Raw genomic sequence first — 19,689 nt, forward strand, 5'->3', positions numbered from 1 at the left:
TGTGTGTACCCATTTTTATACATGCCAAAATCTTGTAGATCAGGGCCTAAGTGCTTATTAGTTGAATGGCACACAATATTGTGTCATTGTTGTTACGAATAACGCAAATTGCTTTTCATTTGCTTTTATTGTTGTGGAATGGAGGTACAAAAATCATGGCAGTTGAAAATAACATACAGAGCTAATCTAATTTAAAAAATTACAGTAAGAAAAAAAACATTTGCAATTTCGATGAACTGTTCCTTTAATTAAAATGACCTGTGGTAGTAATATTCATCCTTTCATCCTTTAACCTGTCCACTCGAAAGCCTCTTTCATATTCAATTGTACTCTTACAAAAACTGCAGTACGACTCCCCAAACTTCTCTTCATCCTTGGTTTCTCAAAACATTCAGTTCCCATGCTGAGACACGTAACATTTAGATGTGATTTATGTTTCCAGAAAGTCAGATTTTTTCCCTCTGAAGTGTGGCGTCGGTGAGTAATAATTGGCTCAGGTCAGTCGGTGGACAGAGCGTGATCAGAGGGTGCATATTCGTCAACGGGGAGTCCGAGATGAAGACAGATGAGATAAAAGATAAAAAAATAGTAAAGCACGAGTGTAGAGTGAAAAGCTTAGATACTCACAATCACGCAAATGGAAATTAGTTGAGAGTTGGTAAGGAATTATAAATGACACTTGATTAATCTCTCCTATTGCTGACTGTAATTCACATTTTTATGTGCATCAACAAACAAATCAAAGACAGTCCTTTGTGTTTCTGCATGTCAGTGTGTTGAAATGTGCTATTGATGAGGGGGATAACAACAACAAAAATTGACACTGGAGAGGGAGAATCAAATGTCATGATGTTACTTCTCTTCATTTTTACAATATGCCGTGCCATGTCAAAGAGCATGGGAGCATGAGAGTCAGTCTGACCCAGCAGCCAGAGAGGGACAAGCGAGGAGGAAGACGGACAGCAGGCAGGGGTTTTCCCAAGCCACGTTGTTGTACAGCTCTCACAATACTCTATAAATAAAGAGTAGTTGTGGATTTAGAACTTAGAGCTGTAAAAGTGGTTAGGGATGATTTCCACTGTCTCCTCTGATCTTCTTGGGTTGCATGCCATACTTTTATGGGTCCCTGAAGGACAGAGCTGTCTTTTTCTTGGCCGGATCGTCACTTCTCACTATAACAAGTTAATGTGGTATTTCATGCAAATCATGTAGACACCTCCGCGACCCGGCCCCGGATAAAGCGGTAGCCAATGGATGGATGGATGGATGCATGTAGTTTCCTAGATGTGTGTCCTCTTAGATTTTCACCTGTAGCAGCCCCAGTAACAGTAGTCACCCTATCACCCTGTTGTGGACAGTTTTCGAGTAAGTTTTGTTTTTGTGTTTAGGTTTGGGTACCTCTGGTGGGTTCAGTGAAAGGCTCTCTGTGTGGCTCCCTGATTTGTGACTGCGGTGGAAAATTCTCATTTGGGATTTGAGTACACACGGCTTGAAAGCCACGCAGTCAACACTCCATCAGTGAGTGAGGTCAACTCTCTCACACTTCTCACAACGGGTGTATACAAACACTCACTGACTGACAAAGACACTCACAGTCGATCGCGCTCTCTCTCTCTCACACACACACACACACACACACACACACACACACACACACACACACACACACACACACACACACACACACACACACACACACACACACACACACACACACACACACACACACACACACACACACACACACACAAAATTTGGGCCTGCCGAGCCAACCAATCAGAGACAAGTAGTGTCGGTCTCCCCAGAAGTGGGTGGGAGAGCTGTTGAAACAGAAGTCTGTCTCAGGATAGACAAAGTTTGCATTGGTAGTCAGGAGAACTTTTCTTGTGTTCCACTTTTCCCTGCAATATTTGTACTTTTTCACCTCAAAAAAAGTTTTTGTTTCACTAAACTCTGGGGTCGATTGGAACACAACCTGAGAGTGGAATGGCTGAACTGGTGCGAATCCGTAAAAAAAGGCTTCAGATACCCATCTCTAGGTAAGACCAGAGGGGGAGGGGGGTTTGGGGTTGACAGATTAATACAGGTTATATATATAGAGTTAACTACCTCCTAAACCTCTCCTATGATTGCGTTAATAAGGTGGTGGGACCTTAAAGATGCTATATGTTTGGTACATTTGTGTTTCAAAGATTCGTTCCTGTTTTGCAGAAGTGGAAATATGTCACATAAAAATACACCTCGGTGGTTTCCTTTTTTTTTTTTTTTTACAGATCAAACTGTAGTTTTTTTTAATGCACCAAAACGATTATTCACAGTGACAAGTGAGCAAACACTTGTCACTTAAAGTGTTTGTGTTTTACGCATGGTCTAGCTGTGGAAAGAAAATGTGTTGCAAGGATGTTGTGTCATGTGTTATTTGTTGTGATTAACATGCTGATGTATGTCTGCAGGGTTCATACTTTGATGAATCCATGGGAGTTATATTTTGATGACAGTTTCACATATTTCTGATTCCGTGATCATCACATTTGAGCATTTTCCTCTGATCTGAATACACGTTTCTTTTTCTTTTAGCTTTTTCTATATTGTTCACCTATATAGTCCCAACAAGCATGCCACCATATCGAGCTGATTCAACAAATCTAAACCAAAGGATGATTTGTCATTCTTCTCCATAAATAGGGGTTCATAAGTGAACAATTTGCTGTCAACTTTTTTTTTTGTCCGAGGCCCTTCTTGCTGTTGAAAGAAAAAGACTGTGTTATCATATTGAGATTGAGAGTGAGCTGTGGCATTCACTTGCATGCTATTTTTATGACTCAACAGCTTTTGAAAGCCCGTGCCAGCATGATAAACACTTGAAAAGCTGTGAGCGTCTCATCCCCATGAGTTGGCTCCCTGGCGTAGCCTCACACAGTTTGAACACAGCGGTTCTGGTCAACATACGGGCGGCACACCCAAATGTTTTAGTGAGATTGTCTGTGGCACAAATATCATATCAAATACATCTTGACAAGCAGGAGGAGGGAGAAATTCAATTATGTGGATGGTGTTAGCGTGAGGAATTTTATCATAGCTGTATTAGAATGTGGAAGCGTTTGGATTCATTCCTGAGGAGAGATTACATTAAAACGCAGCAAGTGTTGAAGGTGACTTGTGCCCTGTCCGTTTGCTTCTTATTAAACTGCAGGAGATGAATAGATTCCCAGCACTTCTCTGATATAATTTGATTAAAGGTTTCAGAACCGGGCCTGAGCAACATGTTATCAGATATCACAACGTGGCCAGCAAACTCATAAGCATCGAATTTCAGGGGAGTGTAATCTATCAAAATACGAGTTACATAAGGCTTGCCATGGGAAGTTTTCCTCTTGTGGAAAATTTGGCACTAAAGGTGCCCCTTTGGCACTGGTTTTCTTCGCACAGCTTGGCATTTCAATCACTCCCAGCTGAACTGTTTCTCTTCCTGATGATTTCTTATCACGACGTTAAAGAGCCTCTGAGACTTCATTTCAATCACTTGAAGCAGCCAGTAGTGTTGCTTTATACATCCTTGTGCCAGGACGTTCTTCAAGTTCAAGTTCAGGTGTATGTGACGTAGTTTGACACAAAAGCAATTCAAAGAGAGAGAGAGACAGATCACAGAAAGTTCACATTCTGTTCTTAACAGCATGTCTCCTGCAGCCAACTTTTATGGCTGCATCAGCAGTGATTTAATGTGGACACTTTAATGGAAAACTGCTGTAATCTTCAACCATTTTGTGACCCAGTGATTGCTGTTGGCTGCTGAGAGGTGAAATACCTGTCCCATCTGTACCCAAAAGGCATATCTACCATTTTTTATTTTGCTCTACATCACATCCCAAAACATGCTGTTGTTTGCTTTCAGGCTGCGGTGCATGCTGAAACAGCTGGAAGAGAAAGATGTGGACTTTGAAGAAATCAAAAAGAATCTGGATTTCACTGTGTCTTTGCTAGAGGCTGTATATCTCGACGGAACAAGGTAAAAAAAAATATTGATTCGTGCAGAAGAGTTTGAAAACAGAAGCCAGCATGCTTTTTGCACATTGATGTGGAGATTTGCATCTTGCTTGTTCTTGTAAAGGTTGTTGGTGGGACATCAGTCTGGGTTTGGATGCCTTTCTATGTGTTAAATATAACAAGTATATTCACATTTGTTTTATGGGAATATATTACTTTTGTAAAAACTAAACATGCATTTGAGTTTAATCGACCTGCCAAGGGTTTAACCTGCCTGCACCCACAGTCAGATAAAGTGTTAAAGAAGATGGATGGAAGTTGATATGTAGTTTAGTAGATACATGCCAATGCAGTAATAGGAGTACATTGGGAGCCCAGCCTAATTACGATGAAACAGGTCAACAAAAACATACTCATTTTTGAAAATGAAATGTGAACCTATGCTGAGGAAACAACAGTTTCAAGAAGACACCACCACAGTGACAAGATGTCCTCCAACTTTATGATCTTGATTTATGCTTTAACCACCATTATAAACAGAGGTGGCAAAAGTATGTGCATTTATGCACATGTGCACAAACATTCCAAAAACATCTGTCAGCATGGATCAATAAAATGTAACACAAGCTTAAATATGATTAAGCTCGTGTTTAATCATGATTAAACAAATCATGATTCAAATTGTGTCAGTTTTGTATCACAAATCAAATTGCTTTCTAAAATGAAAATAACTGCTAAGTATTTGGCTTGAGACTATATAAAACAATATTACATTTAATTCAAAACTTTTTTCTTTCGAAAAGGTTGTAAAAATCAATGAGCCAAATTCAAAGTATGAACCAAATTGAAAGCACTGGCTTTCAACTCAGTTTAGAAATTGCGTTTAAATGTATGGAGTAAAAGTATTTTTGAAAATGTTAAAAAAATATATATATATATATCAGCACTTTTGCAATAGTACCCACTGGGCAGCATGTGGCATTAAGCACTGTAAACATTTGCTGGTGACAGATTCTTCAGATGTAACAGTCCTGAGACATAATTTTCAGTACAAATACTTGGTCATATGCTTTCTTTAACAGAAAGAGTCCGCATGTAAGTTGTTTCTTACCCGTTTGACTAACAAGTGTTCAGAAACTCTAGACTACTTGACCACAGAAGATCTTGCAACTTCCCCGAAAGTGCACTGTGGCTTTGTTTCTAACACTCATCGTGGGAAAGTTCAGAAGACTGATTATATTGCCACGTATTTGCACAATACATGTGTTTTCCTCATCAGTACAAGCCACTTCCTTTATTTCGGAAATGCTTAAGTTAAAAGTGAGTTACATTAAGTGCAGTCAAAGTGTGCAGGAAAAACTGACGATTATTGTCAGTTAGTTGCTGTTTTCATGGCGAATGTGCATTGTGGAGATATAGGCCAATTAAAGGAGCACAAACAGAATGTACGATTGTTAGAAACCATGTGGACTGCAGCACTTTGGATTTGCTGCAGATGACTTTAAAAAGCCACAGAAGTAAGCATCCAAATAGACATAACAGTCAGCAAGACCTGCACTCACTGTCAATGTAAATGAAAAAATGGATTTTACTTGAATACCTTTTTTTTTTTTTTAGTCCCAATGTACTTTACATTGTCACACTCACTCATTCACACACACTTGTGGTGATGGCTGCAATAGGAGATGCTTCAGCAGCCTTTGGGAGTAACACTCAAGGAGACAGTCATTTAGCCAAAGGGAGATTGGGGATTGGATCTGCTATATTACCATTGAAAGAAACCCGCTCTTCCAACTGAGGCACAGCTGCCTCATAGGGGTAGCTAACAAAGAGAAATTGATCGTGAAGAAACTCTCCTGCTGCTTCTGTTTTTAGACTGTATGGTGATGATGACGCAGTGATAGTGGTGACTGTTTGAATAATATGCCCTATCTTCATGGCATCAAAAGGAATGTTCTTCAAGAAGTCATTACATTTTGATGAGTTGATGTTTTCAAGAACTGATTTATAAGTAAATATCACTTTATATTTTAAATCTTCAGTTGCCTTGAAACTCTTCATATAATAAATTGAATTCACCGTTTGCCTTGCAAGATGCTTTCCAAGCATGAGGAGAAACATATAGTTTGGTGTCTTGTCTGACAACCCTTTAGCACATGAATAATTACAGATGCAGAATATATCAGCAAACGGTGGGAATGGAAGATAACCAGCACTGCCGCCTGAGCCACTGCTGCTCTTAAAGTTTCCATTTTGCCGACTGCATCCATCGACGACTAACAACCCCTTCTCACAGGCAGTGCCTCGAGTCTGAAGATGACCTCCAGCAGCTCCAGTCAGACGGCGTGCCTTCAGAAGTCACCGATTGGCTGGCGTCCACGTTCACTCATAGGATCCGCCGTCCCGTCAGACGTTCTGATGAGAAACCCAAGTTTCGCAGCATTGTCCATGCAGTGCAAGCTGGGATATTTGTGGAGAGGTATATTAGCTCATAGTCATCACATTCCTCTTTACTTTGAAGAGCAGTGTCCTTCTTGAGTGAGGTTTATTTACCACATTCAATCACACCAAAATATAGAAATAATTCAGTCGTATAATAAAACTCCCTTTATGAATGACTGATTTTACAGTCTGTACTATCACATAAGCTCAATGTTGAGACCAGTACAGCCTCAGAAAACACAGACAGCTCCACCAGACAGTGAAACATTAGCCTCCTTTTCTCTTTAAAACATCCTTCCAAAGCGGACAGAGACTTTAGAGGATTTATATAAACAGCTCATGAGTCGGGTTCGCTGTACAATGTCAACATCTGAACTTTAACTGAACTTAACATAAACATTGCATTATTCCAGGATGTTCAAGAGGGCCTACACGGCAGCCATGCCAGACCAACCTGCAGCAGTCGTAAACTGCCTCAGGGTGAGTCTCTGCCGATCATAAATTTCAGAATTCGTTTTGTTTTTGTGCAATAGATCAAACATCAGATAGTGGATGGTATACACAGCACAAGTATGCATCAGTAATGCAGTCGCTCTCCTCTTGCTCTCCCCAGGATGTCGACCGCTGGAGTTTTGACGTGTTCGCCCTGAACTCGGCCAGCTCCGATCACGTGCTGCAGACTTTGTTCTTTGAACTGGTCACCAGATATGAGCTCAACAGTCGTTTCAAGGTCTCTTGACTTCAAATTTCATTATAAATGTCAAGACCTGATTTACAAAATTCAATCAAGTTGTTTTTATTCCCCATTCGATTGGGACATATTGCTACAGGTCATAAAAATAACACACAACTTTCATTCGGTGGATATATTGACCCATTATCAGCCACATTTTGTGATTTATCAATACAGTTTGTCTTGTTCTCTATAAATTGATAAATACATGACCTGTGATACACGAAATATGAGAGTATGGGTTAGTAAATTTTTTCTGCATCCATAGAAAGATTTGTTATTCAGCTATCCTTATTACACCCAGGCAATGTGTTTATGTATGTACATTTTTAATCTGTTGAAAGGGTTTTCCATTACATTTAAACAATAGTAGCATATTTATTTAAACCATTCACACATTTTATTATCGACATAGTTAAAAATAGGTTTATGACGTCACTGTGGAAAGATGAAGCTCAGATTTCGGAATTCTTGTAACTCTTGTTCAGAGAATCAATGACGAGACAGCACTTCAATTACTGTTAACCTCTGCGTCATCTCATGAGAAAGACCTTAAAAGAAGTCATTTACTGTATATTAAAAGCTAAAAGTTGAATAAAGTATGGTATATTTTCTATAAAGGAGGTCAAAATAACATTGTTAAATGTCAGAGCTTTCGATGGATGTCAAAATTGTATTTTGTGATCATTATTGACCTGGAGCTGAAATGTGTTCAATTGAATATAAAACCAAGCTTTCACATTTAATTGCCACCTTTGGGTGTACAGATCGCATTCATTAATTTTTTTCCCCTCAACCTTATTATGATATTGAGGTTGTGCCAGCTTGTGAAACAAACTTTCTGACTTTCTTTTAACTCCACTTTCACTGATTATGCTTTTTGCAGATCCCCATCTCATGTCTGGCTGAATTCCTCTCAGTGCTGGAGAGGGGATACTGTAAATACAAAAACCCGTACCACAGCCACATCCATGCTGCTGATGTGACTCAGACTCTGCACTGCCTGCTGCTGCGCTCTGGACTCGTGGTACGCATCAAAAGCTTTCTTATTGTTTATTGATCTCTACCTAGATTCATGCAATGTGATAGGAATGTAAGAAAATACATTGATTCCAGATTCTCAGTCGCCACAGGGTGGTCAAGTTGGTCGAATGAAATCGCCATCAAATTCAACTACCGTACTTTGTGTCAGTTTGAGAGATCATGTGTCTTCTCCATTCAAAGGATATGACATAAATGGTGATGAGACATCCTGAGGATCCGATGCCTCCAGTTTACTCTGGTAACAATGTGGTTTCACTGATGTGACAAATATAAAAACAAGGTCTAAAGTTGTTGAATTTGAACTTTTTTCCCCGGGACATTTACAGATATTAAGGACAATTTTACAGTCTTTCTACAACATTCATAAAACTTTACAGAGCATAATGTCTCATTCATGTGTTTTAATTATGATACTGGCATGAGGAGACGAGCAACCCAGATTGCAGTCGACCACCTCCCACCCTGAACTCCAACTCTTTCAGCCCCTCTGGCAAAAGGCTCCGGTCCATCAAGACAATATCATCAATATCATATCTATATGGATCTTTCTATATATACTGTAACTTCTACAATACTGAAAAGTTTTTGCTTTCACAGTTTTGCATAATTACAAGAACTATGTAAACTAGAACAAACAAAAAGAAAGGTTTTTTTGTTTGTTTGTCCACATTTAATTAAATGTGATCTTATTCAAACATTATTGTGTTCAAGTGTACACTTTCGTCACTTCTGATTGCCAGATAAACATTTAGAAAATTGCATTCGTTGGGCAACAAAATAAAACAAAATATGTAAATAGAAATAGCTGCTCCCTGGCAGGGGGCCACTACAAAGGGCTGAAGAGCCACATGTGGCTCCAGAGCTGTGGTTAACATACCTTTTATAATATGTCATTCTATTCATTGCAAAAACATATTATTTAATATTGTGCTTGTCATAATGCTGTATTTCTATCTTTCTAAATCTGCATTAAATTAAATTTGTTTTTGTCTGTTTAAGCACTGGCTGACTGAGTTGGAGGTGATGGCATCACTGTTCGCTGCCGCAATCCACGATTATGAACACACGGGAACCACAAACAACTTTCACATCCACACAAAGTAAGCTTGATTTCTCAACATATTTTGCAATAACATTGTCCTCCATGTGTAAAGGACAAGCTATATCAAGCCACAGCTCCCTGTTAAAAGGTAGAAATAGTGAGCTCGTGTTTTCTGAAGGCCTCTGTGCCATTTTAGAAAGAGAAAGCAAGAGCCGCTCAAAAGCAAACACGTCTTCATGGAGGGAACACAATATTTTTAGACTTTCCACATAGGATAGCTGAAGAACGTGGTCTCCTGGCACTCATCATCATCATCATGCTTTATTTTGGGACCGAAGCACATAGAATCCTGTCCACAGTAAAAAAAAAAAACACATCTTCGCTGCCGCGTCTATCTAAAGGTTATGTTTGACCCAAAAATATTTGTTCTATACATACTCCACTTTCTATTACGCTGGAAAAGTAGCTTTTACGACAATAAATAAACTGATTGCTTTGAGAAAGTCAGAGTTTTACAGTTTAATCCTTTATGGTCAGTTCAAGTGCAAATAACAATAACAATAACAATAACAATAATAATAATAATAATAATAATAATAATAATAATTAATAATAATAAATCAACATAATAACATTTCAGACCACCCTGAAGCACTGTTTTCATTTGTGGAAATTCTACACATCCAAACATTTCACTATAAATATAACTTTTGAGCTATTTTAGAATGATTGATTACTTGTAATCATGTTTATACATCTTTACCTAATTTGAAAAAAAATGATGTAATATCTCCACAGACGTACATTCAGTTTGGTAACAATAGTGAATCCAGGAATAGTTTCTGTTTTGTTTCTCAGCTTCAAATGAAGCCCTGCACAAACTGACAGCTGCCTACACTCAACACAAATAACTCCACTGGATCAGTCGTGATGATTCTCGGAGTACTTGCAACTACTGTAATGTAGTGGCATAAAGCGTGTCTTCATCTGCAGAAGCAGTCATAATTCAATTAAGCGTGTCGCGAATATCAGCTGAAAGCTTTCTCTCCCTGGACGGACATACTGTGGACACATCTATCAACGCACATACTGCATGTAGAGTATGTTACTCTATAGTACACGCAGAATATACTACTATAGATAGATAGATAGATAGATAGATAGATAGATAGATAGATAGATAGATAGATAGATAGATAGATAGATAGATAGATAGATAGATAGATAGATAGATAGATAGATAGATAGATAGATAGATAGATAGATAGATAGATAGATAGATAGATAGATAGATAGATAGATAGATAGATAGATACACAAATCCACTATGTCTAAAGTGAAACATACCGGTATTTAAATTTACTACTACTATTTTCAAACAGCACAAATCATAACAACACCCTCAAATAGCCTACAGCCAGGGAATATTCAAAAGTTGTTTTATTTTGGGGGGTTTTCAACGGGGGTTGGGGGTGGTAATATAAATTACGGATGGAACTACATTTCAAATACCCATGTGCCTACACAATCTTGAAAACATTAAGTATTTCCATTTGAGAAGTGGAACTGTGAACGACAGACAGGGGAGCTGAGACAGTGTCCAAGATCGGAAGGTCAAGGTGGTACAAGCAATGGATGAAGTGTGCAACGTCTATGAGATACTTTCACCTTGTTTATTGACTCGTTAATTGTTTTTCTTCAGGTTATCTAAATGAGAATGCAATTTAGAAAAAGAAAAGACGAACTTAAAAGTGGGAGTTTATATCAAGCTTTTATTTATATAGTTTTTGTTTGAAATATTTGAAATGGAAAAAAATATATAATTCATTTATTCGACATCTCACAATCTCAACACGCCAAGTGCAGTTTTCTGAAAGGACCCTGTATTCTCTTACAATGAGTACTAAAACCGGTATTTCATCAGGGCCAATAAAAATTATAAAAATTGGAAAAACCCATAAGAGTACTTATTGTACTATTATCCACATCCTGAAATAAATTTGCAGTAAGAAACTAAAGAAACCATTATGTCTGACATGAATTCAAGCTGCAGCTGCTTGGAGTAAAAACACTTTACATTTCCCAAAAGGCCACGTAAAAATACATCTGATGTTTGAAGCCATTTTCTCAAGTGTTTCCTCAAATGTTTGGTTTCACTGTGTGGGTGGTAGCAGCCTCAAAATAAATACTAATTGGAAAAGTTTTCACAGTGCACGTTTAACCAGTGCATCTAATAAAGTCAGCCATGCAAATGAATGGATAAAAGACCACTTATTGAGGAATTAGTTCATTATCTTGCTGTGGTGACTCGTTACAATCCGCATGGCGCCAGTTTTTCTCTTAAGCACATTTAAATTCATGATCACAGATTGACCCCAGAGGACTCCTCTTTTATTCTGATCCCGCCTCGAATGACCACTGTGTTGAAGGTCACTTCCATGCACGTGGTTACTTTACAGCCACCTCGTGACTCCGTCCTCTGTCTGTCCCAATCTGTTCACTGTCTTGCTCACTGTCTTCCAGGTCAGAGTTTGCATTGATCTACAATGACCGTTCTGTGCAGGAGAGCCATCACCTGAGTGCCGCATTTCGTCTGCTGCAGGACGAACAAATGAACATCTTCATCAATCTGACACGAGAAGAGTGGATGTAAGACGAACAACATATCTAACGTGGATGTGTATTATTATCTTATGTATGTATATTTGATACCAATGAAATGTTTGGGTATTATTTATTAGCTGTACTCACATGATTCATTTGAGTGAAGGAAAATAAAAGGCTTTGGTTAAAGTAAAACTACCAATTCAAGGTTTTTTTTACTTGAGTAAAAGTTAATAGAAATAGCTTTTATACTTTGCTGAAGAATAAAAGTGAACATTTTTAACTTTATTAATACAAATGGTCTTTTTGAAGACTTTTTGAACCCTTTTCTGATAGTAGTGGGATATTTGCAAATACTGGAATCCACACCATAGCTAATGATGCTGACAAAACGGTATTACAGTAGTTACAATGTGTGCACATATTGGCGACTTGTTCAGTGTATTCCCTGCTATTGCCTATAGTTAGCTATAGGACAAATCCCACCAATCACCCTGATCTTACAGGATAGAGTGATATGGGACGTATGTTGTTGTACAGCAAAAGAAGACAAAAAAACATAATTATCTGTGCAGTACCTACAGTATTCTTTTCGACTAAATCAGATCTGTGATTTCTACAGTTTGTGGACTATAAGCGATGTTTGTGGGCATCATTCCTTTGTGGAGGCTTATGGTGAATCTTCATTATGAAACAAAGCACACAAAAACTAACAGAGCAGGTCGGATGCAATTACCTGCATATGGTATTTTCATATTGAGCAGCATTGGATTTCATGTAGTCCACGTGCGAAAGTAATTTACCCACTCTTGGGCTAAATCCGTATAAATCCTGCTGCTAATATGTATAATAGGTGTATAAGGGGAGTTTGAGAGATTGGTTACTTAAGTCTTTTATGGAAGAGATTTGTTTTGCTTTATGTAATCCCATGAATGGTACGAATGCTGGCATCAAGCAGACCAAACATTTAATTCTTGTATGCAGGGTCATGTGAAGCTGCAGCTTATCCCTGCTGATGCTGGCTTAAAAGCAGGGTTACACCCTTGACTGGCTGCCAATTCTCTGCAGGAAGAACAACAAGAAGCACTTACATTTACACATTGCCCTGATTTAGCCAATGTGTAAGAAAACACACACAGCCACAGAGGAAAACATGCAAACTCCACTTGGTTCAAAAGATTCAAATCATCTGGCTCAACTGCAGATCCATGCCAAGCCACACAAACAACATCATCAATAATAACAACAAATGCTTATCAATCAGCAATTTAGAGGAGTCTTTTAGATGTGTTGTTTGCGCACATCAACGAGAGACTTCATGCATTTATTTGAGTGTAACAAGAGCGGATGTGTTGACATCCAACCCTATCCTGATGGTGTATGGGGGGATAATTATCTGCCTGCCATAAATTGCCTACCAAAGGGACATTACAGACCCCTTACTGACCCCGGCCTCCAACCCACGCGGCTAAAATTTCTCTGGAGAATCAATGAAAGGTCATGTTACCCTCATTTTTTAGTGAGTCATTCTCAAACCAGCAGCAGAACAATGAATGAGTCACATGTGACGACAATAACTAAACTCAAGGAAACTTATTTTTTTCCTTTATAAAAATGTGGTGCTGCTGAGGTTAGATAAACAGTTAAATCCAGCGAGGTTTGATAGATATTGACTGTGATGTTAAACTAATTTGGCAGAAGATATGTGTTTTACAGTGTAAGCCCTTCATGTCTGAACTTTAGTGCAGCTTAGGATGAAAAAACATTTACATTGGATATAAATATATACCGTTTCTGCGTTCATGTAGGCTGTTGTGCAACATGTCACCGACACTGTGTGATGTATATTATTTTCAGGGAAAAGCTCTACAGATTTCACCAAAGATAAACACATGCAGCATCGCTGTAATGGGGCTTTTCTTGCAATCAGCGTTACCATGGTAACAAGAAAACCTATCAGCAAATCTAAAAAAGTTACAACCCCATTGAGTCTCCCTGTCTGACATTTTTATTCCGCTGACTTCCTTCTTATCATACAAGGTCAAGCAATAACCTCTGCATGTGTGTGTATGTGAACATGTGTTTGTGTATGTGTGTGTTTATAGGGAGCTCCGATCGCTTGTCATAGAGATGGTTCTGTCCACTGACATGTCCTCCCATTTGCTCCAAGTCAAAGCGATGAAATCATGCCTCCAACAACAAGAAAGGTAATGCTAATGGACTATGCTGCTGTTTGCACGATCAAGGGGGTCACATGATGAATGTTCACATGCTTACCACTGATTGAAATCTCTTACACACACACACACACACACACACACACACACACACACACACACACACACACACACACACACACACACACACACACACACACACACACACACACACACACACACACACACACACACACACACACACACACACACACACAGGGCTATATTAGTGTTGGACAGGCTGGTGTGAAACCTACTTTTCAGATACCGCACAACAATAAAAAATATCAACCAAATCAAATGCACTGTGCTCTCTCTGACAGGGTTGACAAGCCCAAAGCCCTGTCTCTCTTACTGCACACAGCTGACATAAGCCATCCATCCAAGCCCTGGGCGCTACACTCTCGCTGGACCAAAGCTCTGATGGAGGAATTTTTCAGGCAGGTAAGCACCCTGATCCACCTGAAGGCGACACTCTGTTGTGATTTCATCTCTGTTTAGTAACAAGTTTGAGTGAGTCAGATGTATGTATGATATAGAGAGGCTGAGACACAAGATTGTGTGGCAGAAGCACCACACAGTTGGTTAAAAGCATAAGATGGTGTGGTAAAAGCACATTATAGTGTGACAGAACCAAAAGACAGTTGTTCCGGACCCTGCAAAAGTGGAGCACAAGCATTTGACATTGGAGCAGAAGCACATTATAGCGGACAGAATTGTAAAACAGTGGGTCGACTGAAGCATGTGATCGTGGGGCAGAAACACCAGATAATGGGGTTAGAAGCATAGGGTTGTGAGGCAGAAGCATAAAACTCTGTCAGGTAGAAGAACATTATAGCTTGCAGGAAGGTAGTATGGTCAAATCATGAGATAGACTTTTGTACAGGAGCACAAAACGGGGGCAGAAGTATAAAACTGTGGTTTTAGAGGTATACGATTATTGGACAGAAGTAAAGACTAGACAGTTGTCATTTAACAGTCCTTTTATGCGTCATATCTGTGATTAATGGGCAACCAAATGCAAAAAGACTGTATCAATGTAAAGGTCTAAATTCATAGTTTTACAATTCAGCAGGTCAGGAAGTTTTTTCTTGCATTAAAAAAAAATCATCTGTAGTTATATTTAGCAGAAAATAAAAACTGAAGTGTGCCTCGCAGACATGTTCTCTGCTAGTCCTGTAGTAACAACTCCTAATTCATATCTGACTGGTTTGATCTGGTGTTATTTCAGTGTGATTGATGGGTCAGGAGGATGGATGCCAAAGATCTACTCCACGTTTATGTAAATTGCTTATTGGAGTTGGAAAGTGAGAGTGAGAAACCTTCAAAGAGGGCTTTTACGTCCAAACCACATAAATAATCCCTGAGGTATGAAACGGAGACAGTCAGAAAGGGAAGGTTTCTTTGAAGAGTCGAATGTTACTTTGGCAGTCAAAGGCCAACCAGGCCATATAACTTCGGATTTAGACAAAGCATTTAATCTAAGAAACATCCAGAGTTGAGGCAGATATGGAGGAAACTATTTCATGTTGTTGCAATCAGGTTACTTTTATTTCACCGTCACAAAAACCTACCGACTGAGTAAGCTATGATAATTTTTTTTTTTTTTACCTTTAATCAATCTGTAGTGGGTGAGGATTCATTTTTGCGAAAATTAATGTACAATCTATTTTACAGCTTATTACTTCGACTGGACCTAATTACTTAATCTTCTGTGTTCTTTTGTGTAATAAGTTTAAGTTGAAATGTCAATAGACACTCACTTATCTTAAAAAAGAAAACAAAATACAACCATGTGAATCTGTCTGATTATATATAAACAATGTATGTCTATTAGGAATCACAATCCTACAACGTCTTTATGGTATAATTGTATTTAGAAGGAAACCCAGTCACGTTGTAAGCAAGTAACGATCTTCAGTGGTCGATGTTTGAGCATTTTTTTTCATATCTCTTTTTTTCCACCACTTGGACTTGAAGAAAAAATAGAAGAAGGGTGAAAAAAAATTCAGTTTATTTTGTTAAAACTAAAAAAAACCACTCGGCAATATTCTTAGACTAATGTAAATAACTCAGCTGGTTCTTCACTCTGGTTCTGAAGTTGAATAACATCTAAAAGGTTGTTGTTTTTATCTTCCCAGTTGATGCGTGGGATGCCCTTAAATAATGTGTCTTTCTTTTTCAATCTTTGTGAGGGTGATAGAGAGGCGGAGCTTGGCCTGCCCTTTTCTCCACTGTGTGATCGGAAGAGCACCCTGGTAGCTGAGTCCCAGATTGGTACGATACAAAAAAAATACTATTTCATTTTCAGGCATTCTGATTTCACATCCTGTTATGTTATTTTCATGTGAAAGTTTTCAGTCCTTGTTTTTTTTGTTGTTGTTTTTTTTACACATTGTACATATCTAGATGGTGTTTTAGATGGCATTTCACATTTGCATCATTCTTACTCATTTTACCTATTTTTATTTTCATTTTGTTTGTCAAAGTAAATCTTTTTGTACACATTTTTAACATTTCATTGCATTGTTTAGGTCTATTTATATCTAACCCTCTTGTCATTCAGTAACAAAATATTTTCACATGCTGATGGAGTGACGTTTCTTCTCTCTTTTCAGGTTTTATAGACTTCATAGTGTATCCTACCTTTTCTCTGCTGACGGACATGGCAGAAAAGATTGTTATTCCTTTGGTGGAGGAGAACCCAGGTCCACCAGATCCCTGCAACAGACACAGGTATAGGCATATTCACACATCCTTTAACTGATCTCTTTACATTCATATTCATTAATATTCTTCATCATATCTTAATGTTTTAATTTACATGAAATACATATCATTATTACTTTTTACTTATTTGGCTTTTACCATGATTACCCCTCTTTCATCACATATTGCACCATGGTTAAGGCACACTTACATTTGTTGATCAGCACTAAATATGATGCATGATAGGACTACAAATTAATTATTTTAAATTGATAACAATCATATAAAATTGACAGTTTTGGGGAAAAAAGTATTCACGTATCTTGATTTACCTCATGCTGAAAATAATCAAAAACATGTTCACTGATTTCCAACAAATCTCATTATTTAAAAATCGAACAAAAAGAATGTCAAATATATGGACTTTATTGTCAAAAATACTTGTAACATTTGTTGTTAACGATCTGGATTGATATTTTGAATTCTAAAGTATTTTGGGTGAGTGCCCTAAAACATATCCTTTTTATCTAAATTGAGCACAAATGTCATGAGGATGTTTAATGTGGGAACCATTAAGTTTGAGGAGTGTTTGTTTGACGGCGCTGGTCATTTCTCCACAGTAATCTTTGGAAGGAGAGCTCCAGAGGTCTGCAGTGGAGCCTCGCTCACATCACAGCTGAGCTGGTGAGTTTCCGCTCCACGTGGACGAGACACACCGAAGACAACAAGCTGAAATGGAAGGAAAGTGGCTCCAATGGTATGTTGACTTTCAAATCAATTGAAGATTTTATTATTGGATAAAAAAAAAAAAATTGCACATTTTAACACAGTTTTAACAAATATAACAAACATGTTTGATTAAACTATCTGCATCATTCTTTCCATTTGGTCATGAAATGATCCATGAAGAGATTGATAACATTGACTAAAACAGATTGAAAGATCTCGTTTCAGCATCTGTGACTCATTTGGCAGACATTTTGCACCATGACTGCGCTCAGTCATCTTTATTTGATTTGGTATATAATTTCATTTTACAGTGATCTCATGTTGAGATTAACAGCTCCAGATATTGTTTTTAATTCAACTTAAAATTTTCTCCCCCTGATTCTTTTCAATCTAATCTTTTATATCCTCCAGGATTTTCAGAGCCCAGTGTGACAAGAGAACAGACATCCCGGCAAGACGCCCCATCAGAAAAATCCCCGCAAGACCCCACACCCAACGCAAAGCAGTAGACGGGAGGTTCATTCGTAATACTTGCTTGTTTTCTAGGATATCTGCAAAGGTTAACTGAGATTTTTGTAACAATTCCTGCTTATATAATGTTTGGAGGAGGGTTTAGTGAGGAGGGGTGGTTTAGGATTGAGATCATCTTCCCAAGGTAAGATGTAGCATAATAACAGAAATGTCCTCATGTCTTATTCCAAGTGTACTATACTGCCATAATTTAAATGTAAAGTGCACATGCTGGTCATGTCAGGTGGTTTAGTACATGTCATTATTTAATTTGACACCAAAACACTTTTGTAGTTTGAACTGTACACCATTCTTTTAACCTTGCATTAAAATGCTAAAGAAGTCACTTGTGTGGGTTCAGTGTGAAATCTGCCTTTTTTCTTTTCTCAAACTGTCTTGTTCTTTTACAATATGGTTGAGCTGCAGCTTCTTGTATTGCATCATTTGATCTCAAAACTCAGAAATAGGTTAAAGCACACCCTTTGGCCCATTCTAAAAACCATGAATGTCATAATAAACAATGTTGCTCTCAGGAGTACTTCAGAGAGAACCCAGTGGGGGGAAAAATACATTCAAAGGACAAACTTAACTGGAGTTAAAAAAAAAAAAACAATTCTCTGTGATTATTGAGTCAAAAGAAATGCCCTTGTTTGGAGCATACATGGCCAACATCAAACAAAACTATACGTTATGATTTTGTTATGAAAGAAAATCCACAAACAAAAAAAGATACATTCTTTACAATATTGAAAAACAGGCAAATATACTTAAAATGTATTGCACGGTGGCTTACTGGTTTGATGTTTAGCAATGTTCCTTCACAGCAAAAACATCCCTGTTTGACCTTTTCTAAGGTGTAACTTGCCTTAGCTCTTAGTCAGCAGGTACTAGCTCGAGCACCCTGTGACCAAAGGCAAGATTAAATCATAAAGTAAATGTATTGATAGATCAATGAAAACAATCTGCTACCCATGCATACGTGAAGGACGGAGCCAAGCACAAGGGGCAGAAGGAAATGTCCCCCCTGGAGTGGGTGCCTGTCCAATACAGGCCCTAATACTTGCAAAATACAGGTAAACTACAGTCACCACTGAACAACATGAGCATTTATTTGGGATATGGAAGATAACTAGACATAAAAATAAATTAAATAAATAAATAAATAAACCACACACGAGACAGAGAGAGAACAACACCCATTGGGAGAGGGAGAGAGAGAGAGAGAGAGAGCAAGAGCGCGCGCGCGCGCGCACACACACACACACACACACACACACACACACACACACACACACACACACGCACACACACACACACGCACAGTATAGAGGAGAGACAGGGAAAGAGAGAAAGAGGATAAATTAATATTTTACCAGTATTTCCTCCAGTTTTAGCAGTTTGGTGTCTCCTGGTCAGTCAACAGGGCAACCTGTTGTTTTGCAGCAGAATTTCTTCTGTGATCGTAAAATTCAGCTTTTCAAATTAAAGCTGATGACTTTCACTTTCTCAATCCGCCATCAGGAAACCTTTTAAAGTGAAACTTTCTGCCTGAATATTAATACACTCTGTATTGTGCTGCTCTGGAGTCACAGACGCTGCACATGAGGCTTCTCCGGTAAGGGAGTAAAAAAAAAAAAAAACCGGAAGTAAACAAATCTAGGTTAATTATGGGCGTC

The 19,689-nt window shown here is 38.3% G+C and overlaps 1 protein-coding gene across 1 annotated transcript; it reads left to right on the forward strand.

Moving 5' to 3' along the window:
- Nucleotides 1-1,956: 1,956 nt before the first annotated feature.
- On the forward strand, nucleotides 1,957-18,305 carry LOC308129122 (dual specificity calcium/calmodulin-dependent 3',5'-cyclic nucleotide phosphodiesterase 1B-like). The gene is made up of 14 exons (XM_080494908.1): nucleotides 1,957-2,039; nucleotides 3,893-4,006; nucleotides 6,281-6,463; nucleotides 6,840-6,906; nucleotides 7,040-7,156; nucleotides 8,046-8,186; nucleotides 9,203-9,303; nucleotides 11,769-11,894; nucleotides 13,955-14,056; nucleotides 14,389-14,509; nucleotides 16,261-16,342; nucleotides 16,684-16,801; nucleotides 17,395-17,531; nucleotides 17,915-18,305. The coding sequence occupies exons 1-14, from the start codon at nucleotides 1,987-1,989 to the stop codon at nucleotides 18,010-18,012; spliced, it is 1,560 nt and encodes a 519-aa protein (XP_080351034.1). The 5' UTR covers nucleotides 1,957-1,986; the 3' UTR covers nucleotides 18,013-18,305.
- Nucleotides 18,306-19,689: the final 1,384 nt, after the last annotated feature.

Source organism: Blennius ocellaris (assembly GCF_963422515.1).
Source record: "Blennius ocellaris genome assembly, chromosome: 4".
NCBI lineage: Eukaryota > Metazoa > Chordata > Actinopteri > Blenniiformes > Blenniidae > Blennius > Blennius ocellaris.

What these genes read in the sequence shown, in the direction of transcription:
- LOC308129122 (XM_080494908.1), top strand. Translation starts at nt 1,987, where the DNA reads ATGGCTGAACTGGTGCGAATCCGTAAAAAAAGGCTTCAGATACCCATC. An exon ending in CTTCAGATACCCATCTCTAG is followed by an intron (nt 2,040 to 3,892) that starts GTAAGACCAGAG and finishes GTTTGCTTTCAG; the next exon opens with GCTGCGGTGCATGCTGAAAC. An exon ending in TGGAGGAATTTTTCAGGCAG is followed by an intron (nt 14,510 to 16,260) that starts GTAAGCACCCTG and finishes AATCTTTGTGAG; the next exon opens with GGTGATAGAGAGGCGGAGCT.